General features: G+C 35.8%; 2 protein-coding genes across 7 annotated transcripts in view; one reads left to right on the forward strand and one right to left on the reverse strand.

The window, feature by feature from the left end:
• Positions 1 to 23,330, reverse strand: part of LOC128858453 (E3 ubiquitin-protein ligase highwire-like) — a 68,213-nt gene that overhangs the window by 22,597 nt on the left and 22,286 nt on the right. The window lies entirely within an intron of this gene.
• LOC128858455 (uncharacterized) overlaps positions 1 to 23,330 on the forward strand; it is a 34,213-nt gene that overhangs the window by 4,031 nt on the left and 6,852 nt on the right. For 2 of the 5 annotated variants that reach the window (XM_054094747.1, XM_054094750.1), the window contains exon 2: positions 22,732 to 23,239. In XM_054094747.1, the coding sequence (XP_053950722.1) occupies positions 22,886 to 23,239 (354 nt within the window). In that variant the 5' untranslated portion in view covers positions 22,732 to 22,885. Of the gene's footprint in view, positions 1 to 3,327; positions 3,761 to 22,681; positions 23,240 to 23,330 lie in introns of those variants that run through there. The other 3 variants (XM_054094751.1, XM_054094749.1, XM_054094748.1) reach the window with 3 other exon arrangements.

Raw genomic sequence — 23,330 nt, forward strand, 5'->3', positions numbered from 1 at the left:
TTCGAAGCGAGGAGGAGTGGCAATATGAGACGGTGCAAGAGAGTAAAAATACTGTTCGAAGCAATGTAGACGAACTGACTGTATTTTTTCGCATATTCAAAAATAAATAAATGAATACGGAAAATTTATGGTAAAATTAATAGTAAAAAAACATAAAAATAGCATTTCGAAACATTTTGAGTTTTTGAAAATTTTCTCAAGAAACCATTTAAAACGCCAGGGATTCATTGCTTTTTAGTGCTGGTCCACCAATGGAAATTGTTTCTCGTTGTAGTTTTTTGTTCGAATAGAATGCACAACGCTATTTAAGACATTTTTGCCATCTTCACAGATCATTTGCTAGCTTTTTTTTTGTATTGTATTTCATTTATTTCTACTTTTAAACGTATGCCACACGCCCCCAAATTCGGACGCCGAACCGCAATTGAATTCAGCTCAATTTTGATATAAAAAGCAAAGAAATCTGCCAACGCAGCGAAAATGCGGTTACAATTGCAAATAATGCATCCCGCACTTCGCTCCGGCGAGCATTGAAAACGATTGACGAACTGCACAGATATGCATAGACCCAAAACAGACACAGCAGCGCGCGTTGGCTCATTACGTAAACTAAACGAGCGTAAAATATGGCAAACAAGCTGATTTTACAGGCGCACTGGGACTGATAGACTATTTCACGTGGTGGACTAATTGACTGACTGACTAACCATGTGTTAGCTATTTATGCAAATGCCGAATGAAATTTACGCTTGCGGAGATAGAGCAAGGCACTAAGAGAGAGGGAAGTACGTGGTGGAAACGGAGGTGCAGTGCTATGTTGTGTGGCCAACTAAGGTGTCACTTTCATTTATAGAAACAAATTACAATTTTATGACACTTTAATAAGTCGCGCACAATATTTTACTGCGTCAGACCGTCAGTCAGCAAGCAATCGAACAAGTCAATGTAGTCGTCGTGCATTTAAAAATGAATTTGAATAGTGATGAGAGCACAATCCGATGCTGGGAATATGGAATACTGAAGTCCAACCGAACTGGCTCGTAAAACAAGCTGAATGCACACTTAAAATGTTGAGATAAATAACACATTCATATGCATACAGAGGTATGTATGTATATCTGTAGATGTTTTTCCCAGCCTTAATAGGCGCAAAGGTGCTTATTTATGTTCGAAGTCATAGAATTGTTCTAGTAATTGAACAAAAAAGAAAAGAGAACTCCAAAAAATTTACGAATTTGTTTTCTAAGCAAATGAGATGTTACGCCCACATAAAATGTGCACTTACCTGTCTACCATACCCGCCTGTCTCTTAGATCAGAACTATTTAAGGTGATGTGGATATGTTAATTTTAGAATATTATTCACATTTAAGATTATCAAAAACGTTTTTTTCTAAATTATTCATTATACAAATACACATGTTTGTGTACTCATTAACACATTTATCTTAACATATATAATATATGGTACACGCATACATACATATATCACATTCAGTACTAGAGAAGAGCACCGGCATTTGTTTAGATAATTTGTGTTTAGGGCTACCTCTCGAGGGTAAGGTTTACCTTTCGGAAGTATTTTGAAACTTGAAGCAATATTTTCGAGTACGTTCATATCCTTAATGGTGCTCACACTCATCAACGTAAACATGATGAAACAACGATCTACGATACTACGGAACGGAACGGTGGTGAGAATTCATTTACATTCTCTCATTAGTTCATTAGTTTCATCGTGTCAGCTGATACGGGCGTACGTTTACGTTAGTGAGTGTGCGCACCATAAGCCGTAGAATAACTCTTTCGCCCATTACGCAAGTGGAAGAGAACTTGAAGCAAACAAATCCTGGAGAAAGGTGCATAGTGTATTTTTCACAAGTACTAACTGCTCTTTAGAAACTGCAAATATTATTCTCTTTACACATCTAAAATTTCATATATCTGCAGTGTACTTTTAAATATATTAGTATGTATTGCTATTGATAGGCTAATCTGCGATACGATTTTACTGATCAATTAAAATACTAATTTATAGCATGGACTTTGCTACTGCAAAAAGAACTGTAAGTTTGAATTTGGCCGGTCACGCTTCCATTGGACAGACTGTATATGAATTATCTTTCATCCACATAAAATGACACTTTATGGCTTGTTTTGAGCACTTACAGGAAAAATGCTGTTTTAGTGTGAAATCCACCGGAGGCACTGAAGACGAGAACTTCCGAAAATTGATCAATGTAGTCCGATTTGGGAAATATCCAGAATTTGGGTTTGCAAGGAAATACCACCACCAGGAAATAGTTACCAAGATTTAACGATATACGAGGTGTGTTCAAAAAGTATCGTGAAAGCGTGCCGGACGCCCGAGTACTTCTACAACAGACGAAAAAATTCATGAAGTGAAGAAAATGGTATTGGCCAATCGGTGAATCACCGTTAGAGAAGTTGCTGAGGACCAAGACATATCGATTGGCTCGTGCCATTCGATTTTTTTCAATGATTTGAGCATGAGACGGGTCGCCGCAAAATTCGTACCAAAACTGCTCAATTTCGACCAAAAGCAGCATCGCATGAACATTGCTAATGAGATGTTGGACTCTGTCCGGGACGATCCAGATTTGCTCCAGAGGGTTTATAACTGCTGACGAATCGTGGGTTTATGGTTATGACGTGAAACCAAAGCTCAATTATCTCAATGGAAGCTGCCGCACGAACCAAGACCGAAAAAAACGCGCCAAGTTCGGTCGAATGTAAATGTTTTGACTACCGTTTTCTTCGATTGCAGGGGTGTTGTGCATCATAAATTCTTGCCACAGGGTAAAACGGTGAATAAGGAATATTACCTGCAAGTAATGCGCAATTTGCGCGAAGCAATCCGCCAGAAACGCCCGGATTTGTGTAAGAACAAAATTGGCTCTTGCATCACGATAACGCCCCTGCTCACACATCGTTGCTTGTGCGCGACTTTTTGGCCAAAAACAACACACTAATGATGCCACAGCCACCATATCCCCAGATCTGGCCCCCTGTAACTTTTTCTTGTTCCCGAAACTGAAGAGGCCCATGAAAGGACGACGCTACGCTACGATTGATGAGATAAAGACGGCATCGAAGGAGGAGCTGAACAAGATAAAAAAATGATTTTTTGAAGTGCTTCGAAGAGTGGAAAAAACGTTGGCACAAGTGCATATCTCATGGGGATTACTTTGAAGGGGACAAAAGAGATATAAATGAATAAATAAATAATTTTTGAAAAAACACAAAATTCGCGATACTTTTTAAACACACCTCGTATACATTAATATTGTTAACTTGGAGAAACGCAGAAAGTCTTTGAATTAAAAAATCAGTAAACGGTAAACAGTAGCTTAAATACGAAATTATTTTAGTGCAAAGAAATAATGATTTACATATATGACCTATCAGCTGGTTGTCATGACAGTAATTCCGACGTTGAAAATATCACTTGTTTTGTACTAAAAATGCGAACAAAAACGATCATATTTAAATATAGCACTCGCAAGTAAGCACCAATATACACATATACATATGGACGTGTGCGAAATAGTCTAAAGACATGCTAAATTCGAAACAAAATAAATTCAAAAATTGAAGGTTAAGCGCGTAGCAAGCAAAATAAATTGTGAGGAAAAAAGAAAAGAAAAAAACAGTTGGTCAGCGGGCGGCAATCGTAGCAGCAGTAGTAGGCGGCAAAGTTGAAACAGGCGTCGCACAGTGGCACTGGGAGCTTGTTACAAGTAAATATTGTTTGTGTGATGAGTGATTATATTGAGTTGACTTCGATTATCAACAAACACGAAGCTTGTTCTTTTTTTTATTTTCTCGTGTATTTTGTTTGCCGTTATTAAATTTCATTAATGTGCGAGACCCAAACAACGTGGCGGTAAAAAATTATGTGGTCAACTTGTTGTGCAAGCAAAGCACATTGCAAAAAATCGTAAACGGATTAGTTGGCGTAAAGTAAAAAAGAAAAAAATAAACGTATTGAATAAATAATTGCCGTTAGCATTTCACATATTCTATATTTGTAAAGTAAATGAGCCCCTCCGAATTCAATAAAATACACTGTAAGAAAATAAATATTTACAGGAATGCGAAAGTATGCAAATTTTTTTGGTTTCGTATGTATCAGGTGTTCCCAAACTCCTGTGCATTGCGGGGTTCCAAACTTTTGTGTACCTCTGTCTTAGAGAATATATGTTTTTCGACGCCCTTCTGAAAAAATGCTGATCAAAATAAAATACTATGTAAATCATACTGTTATAGTGGGTATTAAGATGACTTCATTTATTGCTTAAACTTTAACGGCATTCTTGTTTTGAGTATTTATTAGAAAATATAATATAATATAACAGTTCAGTCATTGAGAAGAATGAGCGTGCTTTTCTGAGCATCATTTCTCGATATACACTGCTGGTCTTAGGTTAGACGCACCATCGTTTTTTTTAAACAAAATCAATTATTTATTATCATGCTTGTTATAATTGTCCAAAATGCTTTTCTTATCAAAGTGCGAATCTTGTTCGAAAAAAAAATGCTGACAGCTGGTTGATTTGCGAAAAAATAACTGTACATTCGGAGATTATAGAAATTTCTATGGAAATCACACGTGTTTTCGGTTGGTCATTGAATTAGACGCAGCTTAAATTTCTTCGTATTGCGTGGACAAGTGTAAACTTTCGTATTGAAAAAATATCAAAAATAAACAAATAAAGTGTTTTCGAGCTACATTTGAAGAAAAAAATGGGAAAAGCTGCTGTTATGAGCTTATTGGAACGTCAAAAAGTAGACTTTCTTCACTAACAAGGACTGTCCAATCGGAACATTGCCAAACAAATAAATCGCAGCTCCAGAACTGTTGACAGATATTTGAAGGATCCAGAGGCATTTGGAAATAACTTCAAATGGGGAAAAAGGCACTATCAAAACAACCAGTACGCCAAATTGTTAGAATTGCTTCGAATTCGACTAAATCTGCTGCTAAGATCAAGGAATTGGCTGGAGTAAAAGCAAGCCTATCAACTGTTCAGCATACGATCAGAAATGCAGAACACCTGAAGCGTCTAAAAATCAAGAAAAAACCCCCTTTGAATGCAATACGCAAAGAAAACCGGCTTCAATTCGCGAAAGAATACAAGACGTGGACTGTCCAATCTGAGACTCGACTGAATGATTTGCGTTCAGTTGTATTTACTGATGAAAAACGTTTTAATTTAGATGGCCCTGATGGATTTCAATATTATTATCACGATTTGCGGAAAGATGAGCTATATTTAAGTCGCCACCATAGCCGAGAAGGGGGAATAATGGTGTGGGGTGCTATCACGTTTTATGGAACAATTGACTTGATTTTTATCGATCAAAAGATGAACGGCGATCGCTTCAAAACATTGTTGGAGTCCGTATTTCCAAAATTAAAAGATCTCTTTGGACCAATTCCTTGGATTTTTCAACAAGACAATGCTCCTATTCATAACTCTCGAGTAGTAAAATCTTTTATTTCGAGTCAAAACGTTAATATCATGACCTGGCCACCATATTCTCCAGATCTTAACGTAATTGAAAATGTTTGGGGCTGGCACACGGAAGGTATACGAAGGAGGAAAGCAATACGAAGATAAGGAAACATTAACTGCAGATATTAAACGTGCTTGGAGCGAGATTTCCTTGAACTACATAGATTCCTTGTATCATTCTATGAAGGACCGGATTTATGAAGTTATTACTAACAAAGGAGGCAGTACTCATTACTGAAATTATTATTATTTTTTATTTCAAATATATCATATAGTAATTTAAATTAAAATCCAAATACTTTTCTTATAAAAATTAAAAAGCCAAAGTGCGTCTATTCTAATGACCAGGAAAAACTCGCCTTATTTTGATTAGCTTTAAGAAAATGTTTGAAAAACACAATTTTGTTAAATATGTATAATCATTTGAATATTATATTTAAAGTATCATTAAATAAGAAATGTTTTTGCATTTCAACTTCTTTTCTATCGTCCTTTAATAAATAAATATGAAGCAAAGTTATATGCAACTAAACGTGCGTCTAACCTAAGGCCAGCAGTTTAAGTACGACGTGGCAAACGGTAAAAGAATATGCAAAGCTATAACACTAGGAGTGGAGCATTATTGGTATACGAGTACACTACACCAAATTGAAAAAGTCTGTCCCTACGGAACTTTAGTTTTAGTAGACAGCTTCAAAATGTTGCCCCGTTCGGTTTGTAAACAATGCAGATGAGGTGGAGTCGTTTTGAAAATATCTCAAATTCAATCGTATTGGTCAACATTATCTTGAAAATAATTACGAAAATGGATACTTAATGTCGATAAGTGTTGGATTGATATCAATTGCAAACTACTTGGACACGTTTTTTGGCAAGAAGTCTTTTAAACAAAACAAAACACACAACAGTAATTGCTCGCTCCTGCTCTACTTTTCTTTTCCATAGTAGCAACTTCTTTTTCAATTTTATTAGCCAGTTGCAGCATTTACTTTTCCCACCGCAATTTATTAAGAATTTTTATGTTTTCTAAAGCGTCGATGAGCATCTGGCAACAATAAACTATTGTTGGGTGTTTGGCCGAGCTCCTCCTCCTATTTGTGGTCTCTGCGTCTTGACTTTGTTCCCAAAATGGGTGTTTAACGCTGACTCCGAAGGAGTTTTTTCGTGACAGAAACACGCTTACGGGTTTGCCATATAATCTGCTGAGCGGCGACCGCTATTAGGAAAACCCTTTTCTATCATTTGATTTTCCATGTCCACGCTGGTTTCAAACCCGTGTACGTAGCCGTTCGCTGGATGGCAGTTCGGCTACGGCGACCTCAGCTCATAATAATGTGCAGTTCGTTCGTAATCGCTGAACCTTAAAGGATTTACCACATTTTTTTTTGTTTTGTTTTAAACTTTCTTACCATATGTATATGGAACTGACATAATAATATAATATTAAAGATTTAATTTGAATATAGGTTGATATACCGAGCACGTCAGATTTTTGAGAAAACTCTCATTTTTATAAGTTTTTACTCCCTACAAATAGCCAATTTTAGATTACAGATTTTTTCATTGTCTATCACTTATTAATGTTAATGCAGAATATAATTTCTGCTGCAGAAACAATTCCGAAGAAAAACAATATTTAGAAGTGGTTCAAACAAAAACAGTTACACATAAAACAAATTAGTCCCAACAAAGCAAAGAAAGTAGGGGCGCATTTTTTTAATATTTAAAGAAAAATGTGATCTCAAGCACCAAGAATATCATTAATTTAGTTCAGATTGGAATTTCATCATATCTGCGGATTCCTCAACTAAATAAACCTTCAGATCGTCGGCATGTAACAGCATGTTGACGAAAGCATAAACAGCAATGGACCCAGAATGCTACCGTATGGCACGCCAGGAATTGCAAAAACAGGTTCAAATTGAACATCACCGAGTGCGAACCTCAAATTGTGTGAACAAATTGAACATCATCAGCCTTCCATTCAAAATTAGATTTATCTAAGCCAGAAAAGTACATAGAATGAAAACCCAGGCAAGCGAGTTTGTGAAACTTTGTCGAAGGCTTTAGAAAAGTAGATGTACATGCAATCAACTTGCCCCTCTGAAGAGAATGCTGAGATACAATACTCACTAAAGACAGCCAGACTTCGAAGATTGATTATAAGAATGTGCCGAAAGTGGGAACTTTTACTGCTCTTAAAAAAAATGCAGATGTAAACTTCAACATCGACTAGGCACTGATATTTTGTTTGTCCCTTATACGAGAATGGATTGGCGGTACATCTTTTATTTATTTATTTCCAGTTATCATTTCAATAAGCTTTTTGGCCTACCATACCCTCTTACTTTTACACAAAATCTACTATTTGAAAGTACCTGGGTACCTCGCCCTCAGAAGTTAGTGAGAAACTCAAAACTTCTCGCTGCTAGATACAAAACCCAAACGTCAGAAAGACAGTTCTTGGTGCATTTGACTCGACTTTGGAATTTTCTTCCCCAAAATTGAGTAACTATGTATATGTACCATGAACACATTTAGACGCGAAATTCAAAGATATATTAGTACTAAGAGAGATAATTTTAATTTTAATCATAAGTAAGGTTATCTTGATTTATTTTTCTTTGAAACTTAAAAATTTTACCATGAAAATTCTAATCTATTGCGACTATACGAGTATATATATAATTGGCGCTTACGTCCTTTTTTGGGTGTTTGGCTGAGCTCCTCATTCTATTTGTGGTGACGTTGTTTCACAAATGGAGGGAACCGGCAACTTCAAACCGGCTCCGAACGGCATATATTTTTTATGAGGAGCTTTTTCATGGCAGAAATACACCTAGAGTTTTGCCATTGCCTGCCGAGGAGCGAACGCTATTAGAAAAAAACTTTCTTCTCCATTCGGCTACGGCGGCCGCCTATTGTAAGTAGCTCTAATGATTATAAGGTTTATCCTTGCTGTATTAGGCATAAATCAATGAATAAATAAATACCTATCAGCTGAACAAGCAATCACAACATTCACATGCAAAAAAATAATCCTAGAAAAACTAAATTTTTCTTAGTATTCGGGTCTTTATATCCGCCACTGTATAACAAGCATCTCACGAGAATTGAAAAATTTAATACGTCTAAGGCAAATGAAGCAATTGTCCTAAAATTTTATTTACCAAATGGTATTAAATTTAAAATTATGCTATTTATGTCTATAAACATGACATTTTATAGAAATCATATACTGGCTTCGGTTCCTTTCGACACTTAGACGCTTCTTTACTTGTTTTCTACATTTTCATACAACGCATTCGTGCAATTAAAATTCGTAAATTGTAGAAAGTGTCAGACTTACTATAACATAATAAACTTTGCGAAGAAATAATTAAAAAATACTACTTAGGTATATATACATTTTTTCTATCGTATATTTTTTGCACATTTTAATTACAATTACAATTGAATTATTTTTTACAACAATTTTGCAAATAATTTTTTTACGGTGAGTTATTGCCAGCGCAGCAATTCAACGTAGCCAATTTGCGCTTCAATTCAACTGTATGCTATAAATTATACATATGTATGTATGGAAATTTTTATTTGCATTTTATTGCAACCGCAAAGTGTGCTATAAAAGAATGCAAAACACGTCTTCATATTTGAATATTTCAAATAACTTTCGCAATATTTTTTGCATTCCCTGCCAATTAAAAAATAATTAGTAGAAATTTGCAACAATTGTAGAACTACCTTTGCTCAAAAAGTACCAGGGATTTGTTAATAAAATTAATTGATTTTTATTTTACTCCATTCAAGGTAATCTCCATGGGAACCAATTCACATGCTCCAACTCGTTTTCCAATCTTCAAAACACTTTTTATAGGCCAATTTTCGAATTGCTTGCAGCTCCATTCTGCGAATTCTCCTTTATCGCTTCAATCGTCGTCGCTAAACGTTTCACTAAGCTCAAATAATACCCCTTATTAATTGTTTGGCCTGGCGAAAGGAATTCGGAATGAATCGCACTACGAGAAGCAAAGAAAACGGGCAACAAAACCTAATTTTGTAGCGACTTACTCGATTTTTTTTTTTGGTTTTGGCTCTTCTACGAAACTCCATTCCTCTGATTTCTACTTTGTTTCGTTGCCAGATTCCCTTAATATTTTGGCTGCATCGATGCGGCAGAGACGCCAATATTGGTCAATATCTCCCTAATGCTGATAAGACGATCTTTCAGTATTTGAGTAAAATATTCAATACTTTTCAGTTATTTTCGTCACAGAGATAAATGGATGACCGGGACACTAGACAAATTGTGAAGCAGAGCATATAGTGCACCTTAAACTCTTTGTCCCATTCATACAATTGTGTTTTTGGCATTGCCGATTATCCATAGAAAGACAAAATTACAAACACTCTTTGTTGAACTAAATTTGAGACACCGAAATTCGTCGAATACACCAAACAATGACTAACTGTCAGATTGTATCCAAAAAAGGCTCGTGTTATAATATCTCAAGAACGATTCGTTCAAATAAAAAATTTCGGTAACTTTTGGAACAGAATATGGGCAGATCAAGTTAGACAAATTAAACTGCTTAATCAAATCCCAGAAAGCATACAACCTCAGAAATGGTTCACATGTTCACATATTGCACATACATGCATACCTACATACTCGTAGTACAACAACACAACTGTAGCTCTGATTGCGATTGCAATTGCCACAAGTACAGGAAATGCGTTGCAACACAAAATACAAATTCGCGTTAATTTAATTTCCTCTCATCAAATCATTGCAATGTTGACCAGACACTCCGCGCTGCTGGTGACGGATACCACCACACACATCTGACAGTCAAGTCAATCGACGTCACTCACGCAAAGGGCACTGAAAAAAATAATGAAAGTAAGCGAAAAAAACTACTTAAAAACTGAAAATCAAGTTTTTTTTAGCCACAGTCCTCCCTCATCCTCCCTCATAGCGCCCCTGTTTGAAATATAAGTATGCCATATACTGCATTTCGTATTCCAGAGTGCAGTGTTGTGTCGTGTCGTGTCGTGTCGCGACTTTTTATTAACTCTACCGCCCGGTCAGTGATCCAAGCTGACCAACCTCTAAACGACAGAGATCGTTTAAATACTTAATCATAGCTTTTAACAAAACAACCGATTGTCACGTACAACAATTACGACCTATAAGACGGCTTATTTGCTTTTGTTGAAATGTTAAATATTTTTTAAAGCAGCAAATATAGCGGCGCTTATTTGACAAGCCATTAACATTTTTCCATATTCACATTCATATACGAGCGCCCTCATAACAGAGTTGAAATATTTGGGAACAAATATTTGCTCACTATTTAAATTTTATGTAGTTCAAAATACAAATACAGATATATTTACAACAATAGAAAAATGGTATGGGGGAAGGTAATGCGATGTACGAAGATGGGTCACTAAATCCCTGAAAATGAATAAGGAATACAAACGTTTTATTAATCAGCAAAGCGCCCTTTTAGCTCGATGCACTTTTCAACCCATCTGCGATTTTTTTGAAACCCTGTTTTATTTTTGTTCTTACCGCTGAGCCATTTCTTCATATTTGGAAACAGAGAATAGTCCCAAAGGACCAAATGTGGAGAATATGCAGGATAAGAGAACAATTCGTGGTCTAAATTACATATTTTTTCCAAAAAAGTTGCTTAATTAACAATTAATGAGTAAAATATATTTCTTACGTCGTCGATAAGTGATTAGTCTTAAGTGATTAAAGGTATAATTATATATTATATAGGTATATAATTGGCGCGTACACCCTTTTTGGGTGTTTGGTCGAGCTCCTCCTCCTATTTGTGGTGTGCGTGTTGATGTTGTTCCACAAATGGAGGGACCTACAGTTTTAAGCCGACTCCGAACGGCAGATATTTTTATGAGGAGCTTTTTCATGGCAGAAATACACTCGGAGGTTTGCCATTGTCTGCCGAGGGGCGACCGCTATTGGAAAAATGTTTTTCTTAATTTTGGGGGTTTTTCACCGAGATTCGAACCGACGTTCTCTCTGTGAATTGCGAATGGTAGTCACGCACCAACCCATTCAGCTACGGCGGCTATATAATTGGCGCTTACACACTTCTTTGGCGGAAGGTTGCATTACCTGCTGAGGGCCGACCGCTATTAGAAAAAACGTTTTCAATCAGTTGGTGTTTTATGAACGGAGATTTGAATCCGAATTGTAGTCACGCACAAACTCAAAACGGCGGCCGAGGTATAATTAGGTGATGAAAAATCAGTGAGTACAATGTCCGTAAAAGCTAACCATATAGCGTTTGAATAAATTTTACAAAAACTTCTTAGATTTGTTTTAATCAAGAATTAAAAATAAACGGTAAACATCTGCTTTAACTTTATAAAACATAATCATAATCATAAACACTTTCGTTAGAAATTCAAAGTTCTGAATCAATATTTGCCATACATACTCGTATACATATTTATGATTTAAAATCGAAAAGAACTTTTATTCAGAGTCTATTTTTATAACTGTTACAAAATAACCTACAAAAATTTCTTCCGCGTAACAGATATCGGGCACGAAGAAAATATTTCGCATTAATAAGTGTAAGAACACAACTTTTTAATGTCAAAGTTTGGGCAACTTTTTAAGCTTTGAACAAGTTATTTTTAATCCCAGCAGCACAAGGCGGTCGACGCAAACGCAGCACAGTCATCGGTCGTAATCCACACACTCTAAACCCACCCTTTTAACCATTTCACCACCACCACCTTGCATCCCATCGGTTTTTCTTTTTCACCTCACTTCTTTCATAATGGTATCACAAAGGACGAACCCGTTTATCTTCATCCAAGTGTGCTCATTCCTTAGGCAACCATTCCAACCTAACCTAACTTATTTTTAATCCCGAACTATTGCGGCGGTGCTTTTTCCTAGTGAAAGAAAAATTTTTTCGTCGCCAAAAGGAGTAATTTTAACTTCAATTTGACGTCGCACATATGCAAAAGAGCTGCAAATCATGCATGGTTGATCGTTTCACCCTTTCCAAGGTAATTGATGTGAATAACACTGCGCGCATTCCAATCATCACTATAATTTTGATGGCCGTGTTACTTATTCGGCTGTCCCGAGTGCTGCTTGCGAAGTCCAAACAAACTCAATTACTGAATAAATCTGCTGACTCTACAAATTCACGCACAATCACTCGCGGAATATTCAATACTCTTTATGGTGTGGTAACTTCAATTAGGCGACTACCTCGTCATCATCAGCATTTCCACTGGTACAAAGGAAATACACAAATCAATCGCGTTATGCCCTTCTATTATTCACTTTCAAGCTTATACTTATACTTATATGTGGATATATACTAGCTGAGGTCGAAGAATCATATCACATATCACACTGGAGCCTAACACTCATATTAATTAATTATCGCTTATTACTTAATAGATCACATACCGTTGGGTTTTCAAGTAGTACCAGTAGGTCTTGATGAATCCAGCTGTAAACCAAACCAAACATACAAGCATATGATGGCATACAAACTCGATGATGACTTAGACAATTCGACGTTTCTTTGTGACGGTAGACGGTTTTTGTAAAAGTTTTCTCTCGGAGATCGTTGATCCCCGTCAAATGGATGACAGGAATAAAAAAACTCATTACGTTGAGTAAGTGGATTTTATGTTAAGCCAGGAGCCTGTAGCCGCTTGTAAATTCTTTTTCAAGAGAAATTTAAAAGAATTTCGAGCATTTTGGCCCAGCCAAAGTTAGCAACAGCCCAGCAACAAGTTAGATCTTTCAAGAGGAACTGTAATGATAGCAAAACTCGTATTTCTCTATAACTCCGTGGCAGCTAACTCGAAATGGATTTACGAATGTATACAATATAATTTACAGCACAGAGTCAGTCTAGATCTAGTTCCGTTAAAAGCGCTGACGAGGTGCTTCATAAAATCTGGATGGTTTAAGACCCATGAAGAATTAGATTTCAAAAAACTTTCTTTCCTGGGTTCCATGGCCGCCGAGCGAACTAATATATTTAAGAACAGTGCGTGGGACTTAACGTGACTATTTTGTCATTGTCAAATTTTAACCGTCACGATATATAAGTCGAAACACAACTAATATAATAAGCACTTTTTTTAACTAATCGAGTACTATGGAACTCAAAAGCAACCCGAGGATTTTTATAAGTATTTTCAAAGCCTAAATATTTTCACAATTAGGACTAGTCGACTTCCCTAACGGGGTCTGCAATTAATACATATTTACTAGACTCCTAAGTAGAGTCAATAAATGAAATGAAGTGATACAATATACAAACAAATAAATGAATAAATAAATAAATGCATTGCTAGTGAAAAAATCACAGATTGTTGAGGAGCTTCGCAAGTTGCCAATGGCAGCTTTGCAGTCGCGTATTGTCGACCCATGAAAGGCCTCGAATTCAATTAAGCCTATTAGGAAGAGTTTGTACGAATGATTTTGATCAGTGATCGTTGGTTTGTTGCATTCTTTGAGCTTTCATGAAGTTATTAAGTGAATGTGGCTGTGTGTGTGCCTGAAAAGTGAGAGTGAGAGTAAGAGTCAAAAAATAAAAGTTCACTAAATTGATAGGAATTGCAAACAACCAGTGAGCATTTGATGGTGATATGAATGTTATGGTCAAGAAGCAAAGAAAATTTGAATGAGCAATATATAATTACTCGCCTGCCATTGAAGTTTTACTCGTACATCTCAAAATTTATTATTATTTATTTTTAATTATTTTAGATGTAACAAGTTACAAATTTGTCTCTATTGTACCCGAATATTATTGCGCTAAGAACTTGTGATTTTATTTTTTCCATTCTCGTACGATAAAGCTAAGAATTTGTTAATTTTAGCACTGAAATCTTTTGAAGCTAATAGAAACAGTCACGCATTTTCTGTCTGCGTAATCTTACAAATATATTTTTAATAGATTAATTGAAGTGGATTTTTTAAAATAAAGAGGTTATTAGAGGCTTGAACGACAGCAAACGGGATGGCAAACAAATCAAGAATTGAAAATGGTCTTACAAATCATAGCCAGGCTTAGTAGAAAAGATAGTCCGTATCTTCGGTTTGCACATGAGGCTACTACAACGCAAATATTATACTGAAACAACGCAAGTTTCACAAGTATTCTTACGCTCTTCCAGTCTTTGTTCGGACAATAACGAAGTATAATATTATGAGCATATTGTTTTAGCTTTTTTTTGTTATTTAGTCTCAGAGTTTTAGTTATTTCTTCATTATATTGTTCTAGTCCGTTATAAATAATATCCATTTTTTTAAATTAGCTCAATAATTCACTCAGTTTTATTTAGCTTTACTTTTTTAACATCTGGTAGGATTACCCGCTATTACAGTTGTTGTTGGTGTTCTTCTGCTTTCAGCAGTCAAATTTCTCTCTCGCTACTGCAGTGCTGCCTAGCTTTGGATATAAAAACGCACTAAAATGCTCATTTAAAGAAAATAAAACATCAAATTTTTATTGAATTACTTAAAGAACTTTGTATGCGTGACAAATTGTCTTTTAAGTGTGCGTTTGTTTTTTAATAAATGTGTTATGGATATGTTCAATTTAATTTATGAGTTTTTTGTTAAGAGAAACTCTTTTGTTAAGAGAACGACTTTTTTACAAGATAAGGTACTCCTTTTGTAAAAATGTCGTTATAGTTTCTTCAGTAGTTTTGTTGCTTACTTTTACTATGAATACACCTCTTGATGCACTATGCCCCACTAAGGATTGATGATCGGAAGAAACGATTACACCTCTATGGTTTTACATTGTGTAAAATAAGTACCCGGAATTAAAAAAAAAACACATTATTCATCATTATTTGTTGGATCGCCTTCAAAATAGGCTCCTTTTGAGCCGATACAAATATTCCAACGAACAACCCAGTCATCCATGGCCCGCTGGTAGGCCGGCGCCGGGATGGCCTTCAGCTCCTTTAGCGAATTTTTTTAATGTCTTCAATCGACTCAAAACGCCTTCCCCGAAGACGATTGCTGACTGGTTTGCATATCGTACTCGTAGACCCATGTCTCATCGCCAGTTATTATGCGTTTCATGAACGTAGGGTCCGTATTAGCTCGGGAAACAATGTCTTCAGAGACCTCCTTCCGATGCTCTTTTTGCAAAAAATTGAGCTCTTTCGGAACAAGCCGAGCGGCGACGCGGCGCATGCCCAACACACCAGTCAAAATGTTCTGAGCGGTCATGTGAGAGATGTTAAGCTCACGACCGATCTCTCTGGTACTCAAACGACGATTTTCAAATATAATTTTCTTAATTTCTTCGACGTTTTCGTCGGTCGTAACGATCGATGGTCGTCCGGAGCGAGGCAAATCTTCTACCACTTCACGGCCCTCTTTGAACGTCTTGTACCACTCGTAGGTTTGTGTTTTGGATAAACACGAGTCACCATAGGCTTCCCGCAACATATTTAATGTATTGGCACACGTAATTTTGTTCGCAACGCAAAATTTAATGCAAACCCTCTGCGCCACAAGTTTATCCATAGTAAAATTCGCCAAGTAAACAAAAGATCAACTCACTTTGACTGCAGAATAAAACACACTAAGTAATAGATCCCGTTCTAATAAGGCTTGTGCATTCAAGGACATGTGTACCAACATGAAAAAACCAAATTTGAAGTGTCAGGTATTCCCGGGAGAGTTTAAATTATAAATTCCGGGTACTTATTTTACACAATGTAATTCAGTAAATTAAAACGCTTCTTAAAATGTGGTTTTCAAGGACATTTAATATTCTAACATAACCTTAAAAGGAGCAAAAAGTTAAGTTTACACTTTCAAAATATCAAATTTTATAAGAACCAACAAATTTTCATTAACATTCATAACATTCTTTTCTTTAATAATAAAGTTTTTTTTAACTTTAGTTTCGGTAGCTTTAAAATAAAAATAGGAAACAAACACCAACCTAAAAATTTTCGCATTTTGATACATGTATGTATAAAAAAGCACTAAATTTATTGCGAAGAGCAAATGGTTGGCAACACTGCTCAACTCGGCAAACGTGACGTCACGCACTCCCTGATGGGCGCAATCTTGTTTCTATAATTCTTGGTTCTGTTGATTTTTTCGTATATAGCCAACACTTTCCCAGTTTTTGACGACCTCTGTCATAAACTAACCGCTGTCATTACACCTGTTACGTAAGCAAATCAGCTGTTTACTGCATTCTGTACATCGTGCCTACAGCGTATGAAGTTGAAAACTCGAGTCGTTAGATTACATAAGCATTATAAATTAGAACAACGGTGCTTATCGAAAAACTTCTTTAGCAATTTCAGATATTCTTGATGTTCCACTACAGAAACATATAAAATAGTCAATCGGAAGTGGTAAAAATGTGGTAGATATGGTGAGAAAATTTACTGATCATTAAGTGAGGATTTGGGATCATTGAAGTAAATAAAAGACAAATCCCCTCATTCGGGTTTCTGCAGAAATAAGAATAATAAAAAACCTACCTATTATTATAATATAGAGAGTCTAATTATAAATAAGAGAGTCGGAATGATTTCAGTAACTGGTATAATAAAACGAGAAACTACTTTCGGAACAAAATTATCGATAACAAAGAGTTGCGTACAAGAATTTGTCTTTATAATTTAATATTATATCTTAATTTGTGAAATTTTGTATGGCTAAACCTCTTTTTAATTACGGAGTAACCTCTTGACGTGTGAGACACGTCATTACACTTGTTTGCCGTGGGAACGAATGACGTGTCTAAGACGTTGTGTTTAGACAATATTTAATATGCAGATTATTTATTAATATTTATTTTAGTTTTCGAGATTTTCAATTATAAAATTTAATTTTATTATCTGTTTGGAAATTAATGACCATTTTTTTAATAACAGAAAATCAATCAGAAATTGAACTTCAAGAGTAGTCGCTCGACCCGCCCTCGTTCCAAAAGCCTTGAGCCTTGGTATCATTTTACGACTTTCATCAAATTATGATTGATATTGTTGTTGCAGCAGTAAGTATTTTAACTTCCCACCATTTTTTGGGGAAAGTATTGTAGTTTAAATTACCCTTCTCGGAATCCGTGTTGGTTGCTTGGTATATGTAGTTACATGCTCCTACATGCTGGGTTTAAATAGCGAGTCCAAAATTTGTCCATCTGGGGACAGAAGCGAGATTGGCTTATATGAATCTCCCGTTTTCTTGCCTTATTTAAGAAAATAAGATCCTGTATTAGATAGGTAACTTTCCTCTGTCCATCTACCAACAATACAACTTTTCTAGCTCTTAAACAAAGACTCCACGTTAAAATTATTTATTAGTTTTGAACTTATAAAAAACTCCACTTTATAATCAAAATTAATATAATTCAAAGTTAACAAAAAGAGATATCTAAGTGATTTTAATTTTTTAGTGAATATACATATAGATACATAACATAAAAAATTTAACATCCAATTTTGTTTTCCAATAATTTTATTTTGCTAAATAAAAAAAATTATAGTGAATAATGGAAATCCTTATTTTGATATTTACGCGCTCCATTGCTTGTCTTTTTATATAGTGCACCTGATTGACGCACGACCGCATTTGAAGTATTATACATAGAAATTATACAAAACTATACATATATAGTTTTTCACCAAATGTAGGTACGATTTGCTCAAATGTGTCGATTTCCACGTTAATGTATGTAGTTACAACATCATGCCACCGAATGAGAATAAATCTTCAACAAGTGCAAAACTCGAAAGGGCGAGACAATATGTCTAAAAATTTAATAGGCATTCAAAGATTGAACGCTGGAGTCTTTATTTTGGAGCGTCTTTTCCAGTTGTGCGCGTTTTGTGCAAACCTACTAATATGGAATATTCGCTCTTTAACAGAGTCGTAAGAGTTTATTTAGCAGTCACATACAAGCTACTTCACTGTGCAAAAAAAGAGAGTTAAGTGATCTCAGCTTTTCCAATGGTACCGGATATACTTATACTTACTTATAAAGTACTTATACTTATACTTATACGTACTTATAAAGAAATTAGAGATTTTGCAAATGACAAAATTAACACATGGATGACAGTTTTGCTCAGAAAAAAAAAAATTAACGAAATAAGACATACTAGTCAATATTATAAAACAAATTAGGAAATAATACAACAAATATGTTAAAATCCAAAAAAGATATACTGTTTATAAAATGTATGCAAATACTTTTTTACAAACAATTTAAATACAAAATACAAAAATTCCAAATACTTAGCACCGCCACCTATGCAGAGCAACAAGGAATTGATATACCATCTGACAACACTGATATTTTATAATTTTGTGTATCTAAATACGTAGGCTTTCAAATAATTATACTATATTCATTTTCTGCACTCAATATTCTAACTAAACAGCTTGCGATGACGCTACTCTGAACTTAATCTTGACCTTTCAATTTGGCTTACTGGGATGCGTTTGGAAGGGGTACAGTTGAAATTTGTTCTATGAATAATTGAATTGGCTTTCATAAGTAACAAATAATTTTCGAAGGAATCAAATAAATCAAAGCAATTAAGTTTCAATTTTGTTGATCTAATTTAACAGAAGTAATTATCAAGATGAATAGAGAGAAAAAGAATTTTTAGACATTTCAAAAAATTCATAAATTCATACCAATCAAACCCACTTGCTGTGATCTACAACAACGACAGATTACAAGATTGCGCCTTCCCATGTGCGATCTTGAATTGTTCTGTTGGAAGATTGTTTCTTACAAAGAGATAACAAAACAAAGAGATCTTCAACAAAGGATAACATGACGAAGTGTTTCGACGTATTTTTCATGACGTAAACATCATTCAGAGTATCTATAGCAAGACAAAGCTTGACAGCCACTTGAACTTCTGCTCAGAACGCTGCTCAGAATGAATCGCTCATCTTCCAAACGACACTCGCATTTTTTCAATAGATGCAGCTGAAATGTGTTATCCGCTAACAAGTTCCCACTGAACTAAATCTAACTAAACACATTCGCTTTTAGCCGCAGTGCCTCTTTAGTGGCCCATGCCAATACTTAGAAAATGCTCGTCGGGAAATTCTTTACCAGAACATGTGGTAAATTCGTGATTCATTTCCCAGATATAAGCAAATTTCAATTTTTTTCACAATGCATCCTTACTTATCCTGAAAATTTTCGACGACTTTCCTGAATATGGCTTTTGATCCACTGATCCTAAACTTTTTTTGCACAGGACTACGAACACAAAGTATTCAATTATTTCGGTGGCATGTAAGGAATTTATAAAGAAATAAATGTTTCTAATTTGTATGTATGTAAAATTATGTATATAAGATATAATTGGCGCTTACACCCCTTTGCTGGGTGCTTCGGCCGAGTTCCTCCTCACATTTGTAGTGTGTGTTTCACAAATGGAGGGACCCACAGTTTTAAGCCGACTCCGAACGGCAAATGGTTTTTATGAGGAACTTCTTCATGGTAAAACTACACTCGGAGGGTCGCCTGTCGTTGCCTGTCGAGGACGAGCGCTTTTAATCATCACTATCATTTGGTGTTTCCTACCCACACTGGGTTTCACGCACATGCTCTATTGGCTTGTGTTTTACATATGGACTGTTAGACAAATTATTGTGGGTTCATTCCCAATTGATTTTGCAATTCGATTATTAAATAAGCCTGCTTACGTACATCATAATATTTTATAATTACATCAAAATATCAGAATTTGATGTGGGTTGTCCATAAGAGGTAATATTTAGAGCAGCGAAAAAAATTTTTTTTTTTTAGTTTTTTCTGAGAAAACTTCAAATTCCAGTTGCAAATGCTTTTACTTATAAGAATTTGCAAAAGGAAGAACAGCTGATAAAAGCCCAAAGCCCAAATTATAATTTCGGCACATAAGAAAATCAGCTTTCAAAATTTTTAAATTTTTGTTTTAAAGAAAATTCCTTTCAAATGTTGATCGCAACTGCGCCGTAATTCGGCCATCCGTATACACCAATTTTGAATGACTCGCTGGAGGACTTCGATCAGTGTCTCGTTAATAACTTTAGTAATGTTGGCTTCCAATGTCTCAATCAAAGCTTTTTTATCAACAAAGCTTTTAGACTTTACATACCCCCACAAATAAAAGTCCGAAGCTGTAATATCGCACGATTTTGGTGGCGAATCCACTGGCTCGAGATGAGAGATAAATTGCTCACCGAAACGACACAGTAAGCCCATTGTTTCACGGGTTGTATCTTAAGCAGCGCCGTATCGTTGGAACCAAGTGTTGTGGAGATCACGGGCTTCAATCTCCAGCATCAAAGAGTCGTTAATCATGGTGCGATAGCATTCGTCACTCACTGTTACATTTGCGCCAGCCAGAAATATGGGGCGATGATTCCTTCAGCGTATAGACCGCACCAAACTGTTGTTTTCAATGGATGTAATGGCTGTTCTTGAATGGCTTTGGGTTGCTCTTCACACTTCACAGAGCGTTTGGTTTTGTAATATAATTGTACGTTTTGTAAACGTTCCTGACTCTTAAGTCTTTTCATGATGAAATGTCAATGAATACTGAAAAAAATTATATATGTATTTAGTTCGACAGTAGTCACGCGTGATCTGTCAAAAACCCCCTATTGGAAAAAGTACCTTCCATCTGATCACCCTTACAGTACATAACTAATTATGAATAATTAATGCACTAGAGATGAGCGGCCGCCGTAGTCGATTGGGTTGGTTCACATCTCGGTGAAACACCAAAATAAAGAAAACGGTTTTCTAGTAGTGGCAGGCAATGGCAAACCTCCGCGAGTATTTCTGCCATGAAAAAAACTCCTCATAAAAAATATGCGCCGTTCGGAATCGGCTTGAAACTGTAGGCCCCTCCATTTGTGGAACAACATCAACTCGCACACCACAAATAGGAGAAGGTCAAACACTCAAAACGGATGTACACGACCCTTATATATCTATATATACCTATACTATAGAGAGAGAGAGAGAGAGATGAGCACCTTCTTCATACTTTATTTTATAAGATGGAGAGTTATTCTGAGCAGGCGATTATATCTATATACGTACTTTACATATATGTATGTATGCCAATGTATGCATAGAGAACGAACGAACTTCTACTTCGGCCTCGGCGTCAGCCTCGACAATGCTCGGCCACATAAGTTTAGTTTGGCTTCGGTAGAAAACCCGCACTTCGGCTGAACATTTCTTTAAAAAACATGTTCTTCAAAAGTTGTGTAAGCTTTAAGTATAGTAATTGTTTAATACATATTATTTAGTAAACCTGTAGTAATATTTCTTTTGTTATTTTTGCAAATATAAGTACATTGTGAGCTGAAATAAGGAGTTCGGTACTTACTCGTATGTACCTTTTTGCTTTTTTATACATAAAAATACTGCACTTTTAAAAAATCATTGCTTAATAATTTTTTCTCGGCCTTAAAAATTTTGGGTGTTTGGCCGAGCTCCTCCTCCTATTTGTGGTGTGCGTGTTGATGTTGTTCCACAAATGGAGGGGCGTACAGTTTCAAGCCGACTCCGAACGGCAGATATTTTTATGAGAAGCTTTTTCATAGCAGAAATACACTCGGAGGTTTGCCATTACCTCCCGAGGGGCGACCGCTATTAGAAAAATGTTTTTTTTAATTTTGGTGTTTCACCGAGATTCGAACCAACGTTCTCTCTGTGAATCCCGAATGATAATCACGCACCAACCCATTCGATTACGGCGGCGGAGTACATATCTATATAATTTGCGTATGTACCCAGTTACATATTTGTAAGAGTATATGCATTGTCGTTAATTTTTCTTGCTACAAATAACCTTAAACAAACCATCTGCGAAAAATTCAAATTCTGCTAGTTACCAAATGAGTACTCGATAAAGAAGGTATGAGAAACAAGGCAAACAATATTTCCTCGTATTTGATTCGCGCTTTGTCAACAAAAAAGTATTCGATTAGATAAGAAATAAACCGTTAACGGGCATGCATGAGCAATGATACAATTCACCAATACACGCATCAACCAACTAATACAGCAACTGCAAAATGATATCGAACAACAGAAACAATTCTATTTGTAGGTGTTTAGTAACAATGAAGTGACACTAAGCCAACCGAACAATCTTATCAGTATTTCAGTTGTCGGTGAGACCTCGAGCGAAACGATACACTTACAGAACAGTTTAATGCAAAAGATATCGGAATTTTGAAATTAGAGTGTTGGAGCAGTGTAAAAAGTTACATGTTAAAGCTATGAAAAATTGTGTGCAACAAAAAACGTTACAATGGCCACCGCATCGCTGATTACCACCGAAGAAATAAACTCTCGAACAAAGACGCACAAAAAATGTAAACATCAAATATTGTTAAATCATGAAACACAAAATAATTGGCTCTGGCGAAATATCCTAGGCAATCAACAGCAAATTAGCTCATCAACATATTGGTTGTTAGTGATGACATTGCTCACACTGTCTGCATGCCATATCCGTGCAGATTACTACAGTAACGGTGGTAGCTGGCAACCGCTACCATCACCCCCACTGCAACCACTCCCGCCGCCCTTTGGTCCATTACAGAACGTAACTTGCATAGCACATGACACCAAATTCACTTGCGATTGTCAACATGTGAATCAGGTGGGTTCATTCGTCGTATGTAACTAATACTATAGCGGGTGTAGCGATGACTCATACGCTAAGTAATTTGTAACTTCCTTTAATTTAACAT

The sequence above is a fragment of the Anastrepha ludens genome, chromosome 3 (assembly GCF_028408465.1).
Source record: "Anastrepha ludens isolate Willacy chromosome 3, idAnaLude1.1, whole genome shotgun sequence".
In the NCBI taxonomy this organism is placed as follows: Eukaryota; Metazoa; Arthropoda; class Insecta; order Diptera; family Tephritidae; genus Anastrepha; species Anastrepha ludens.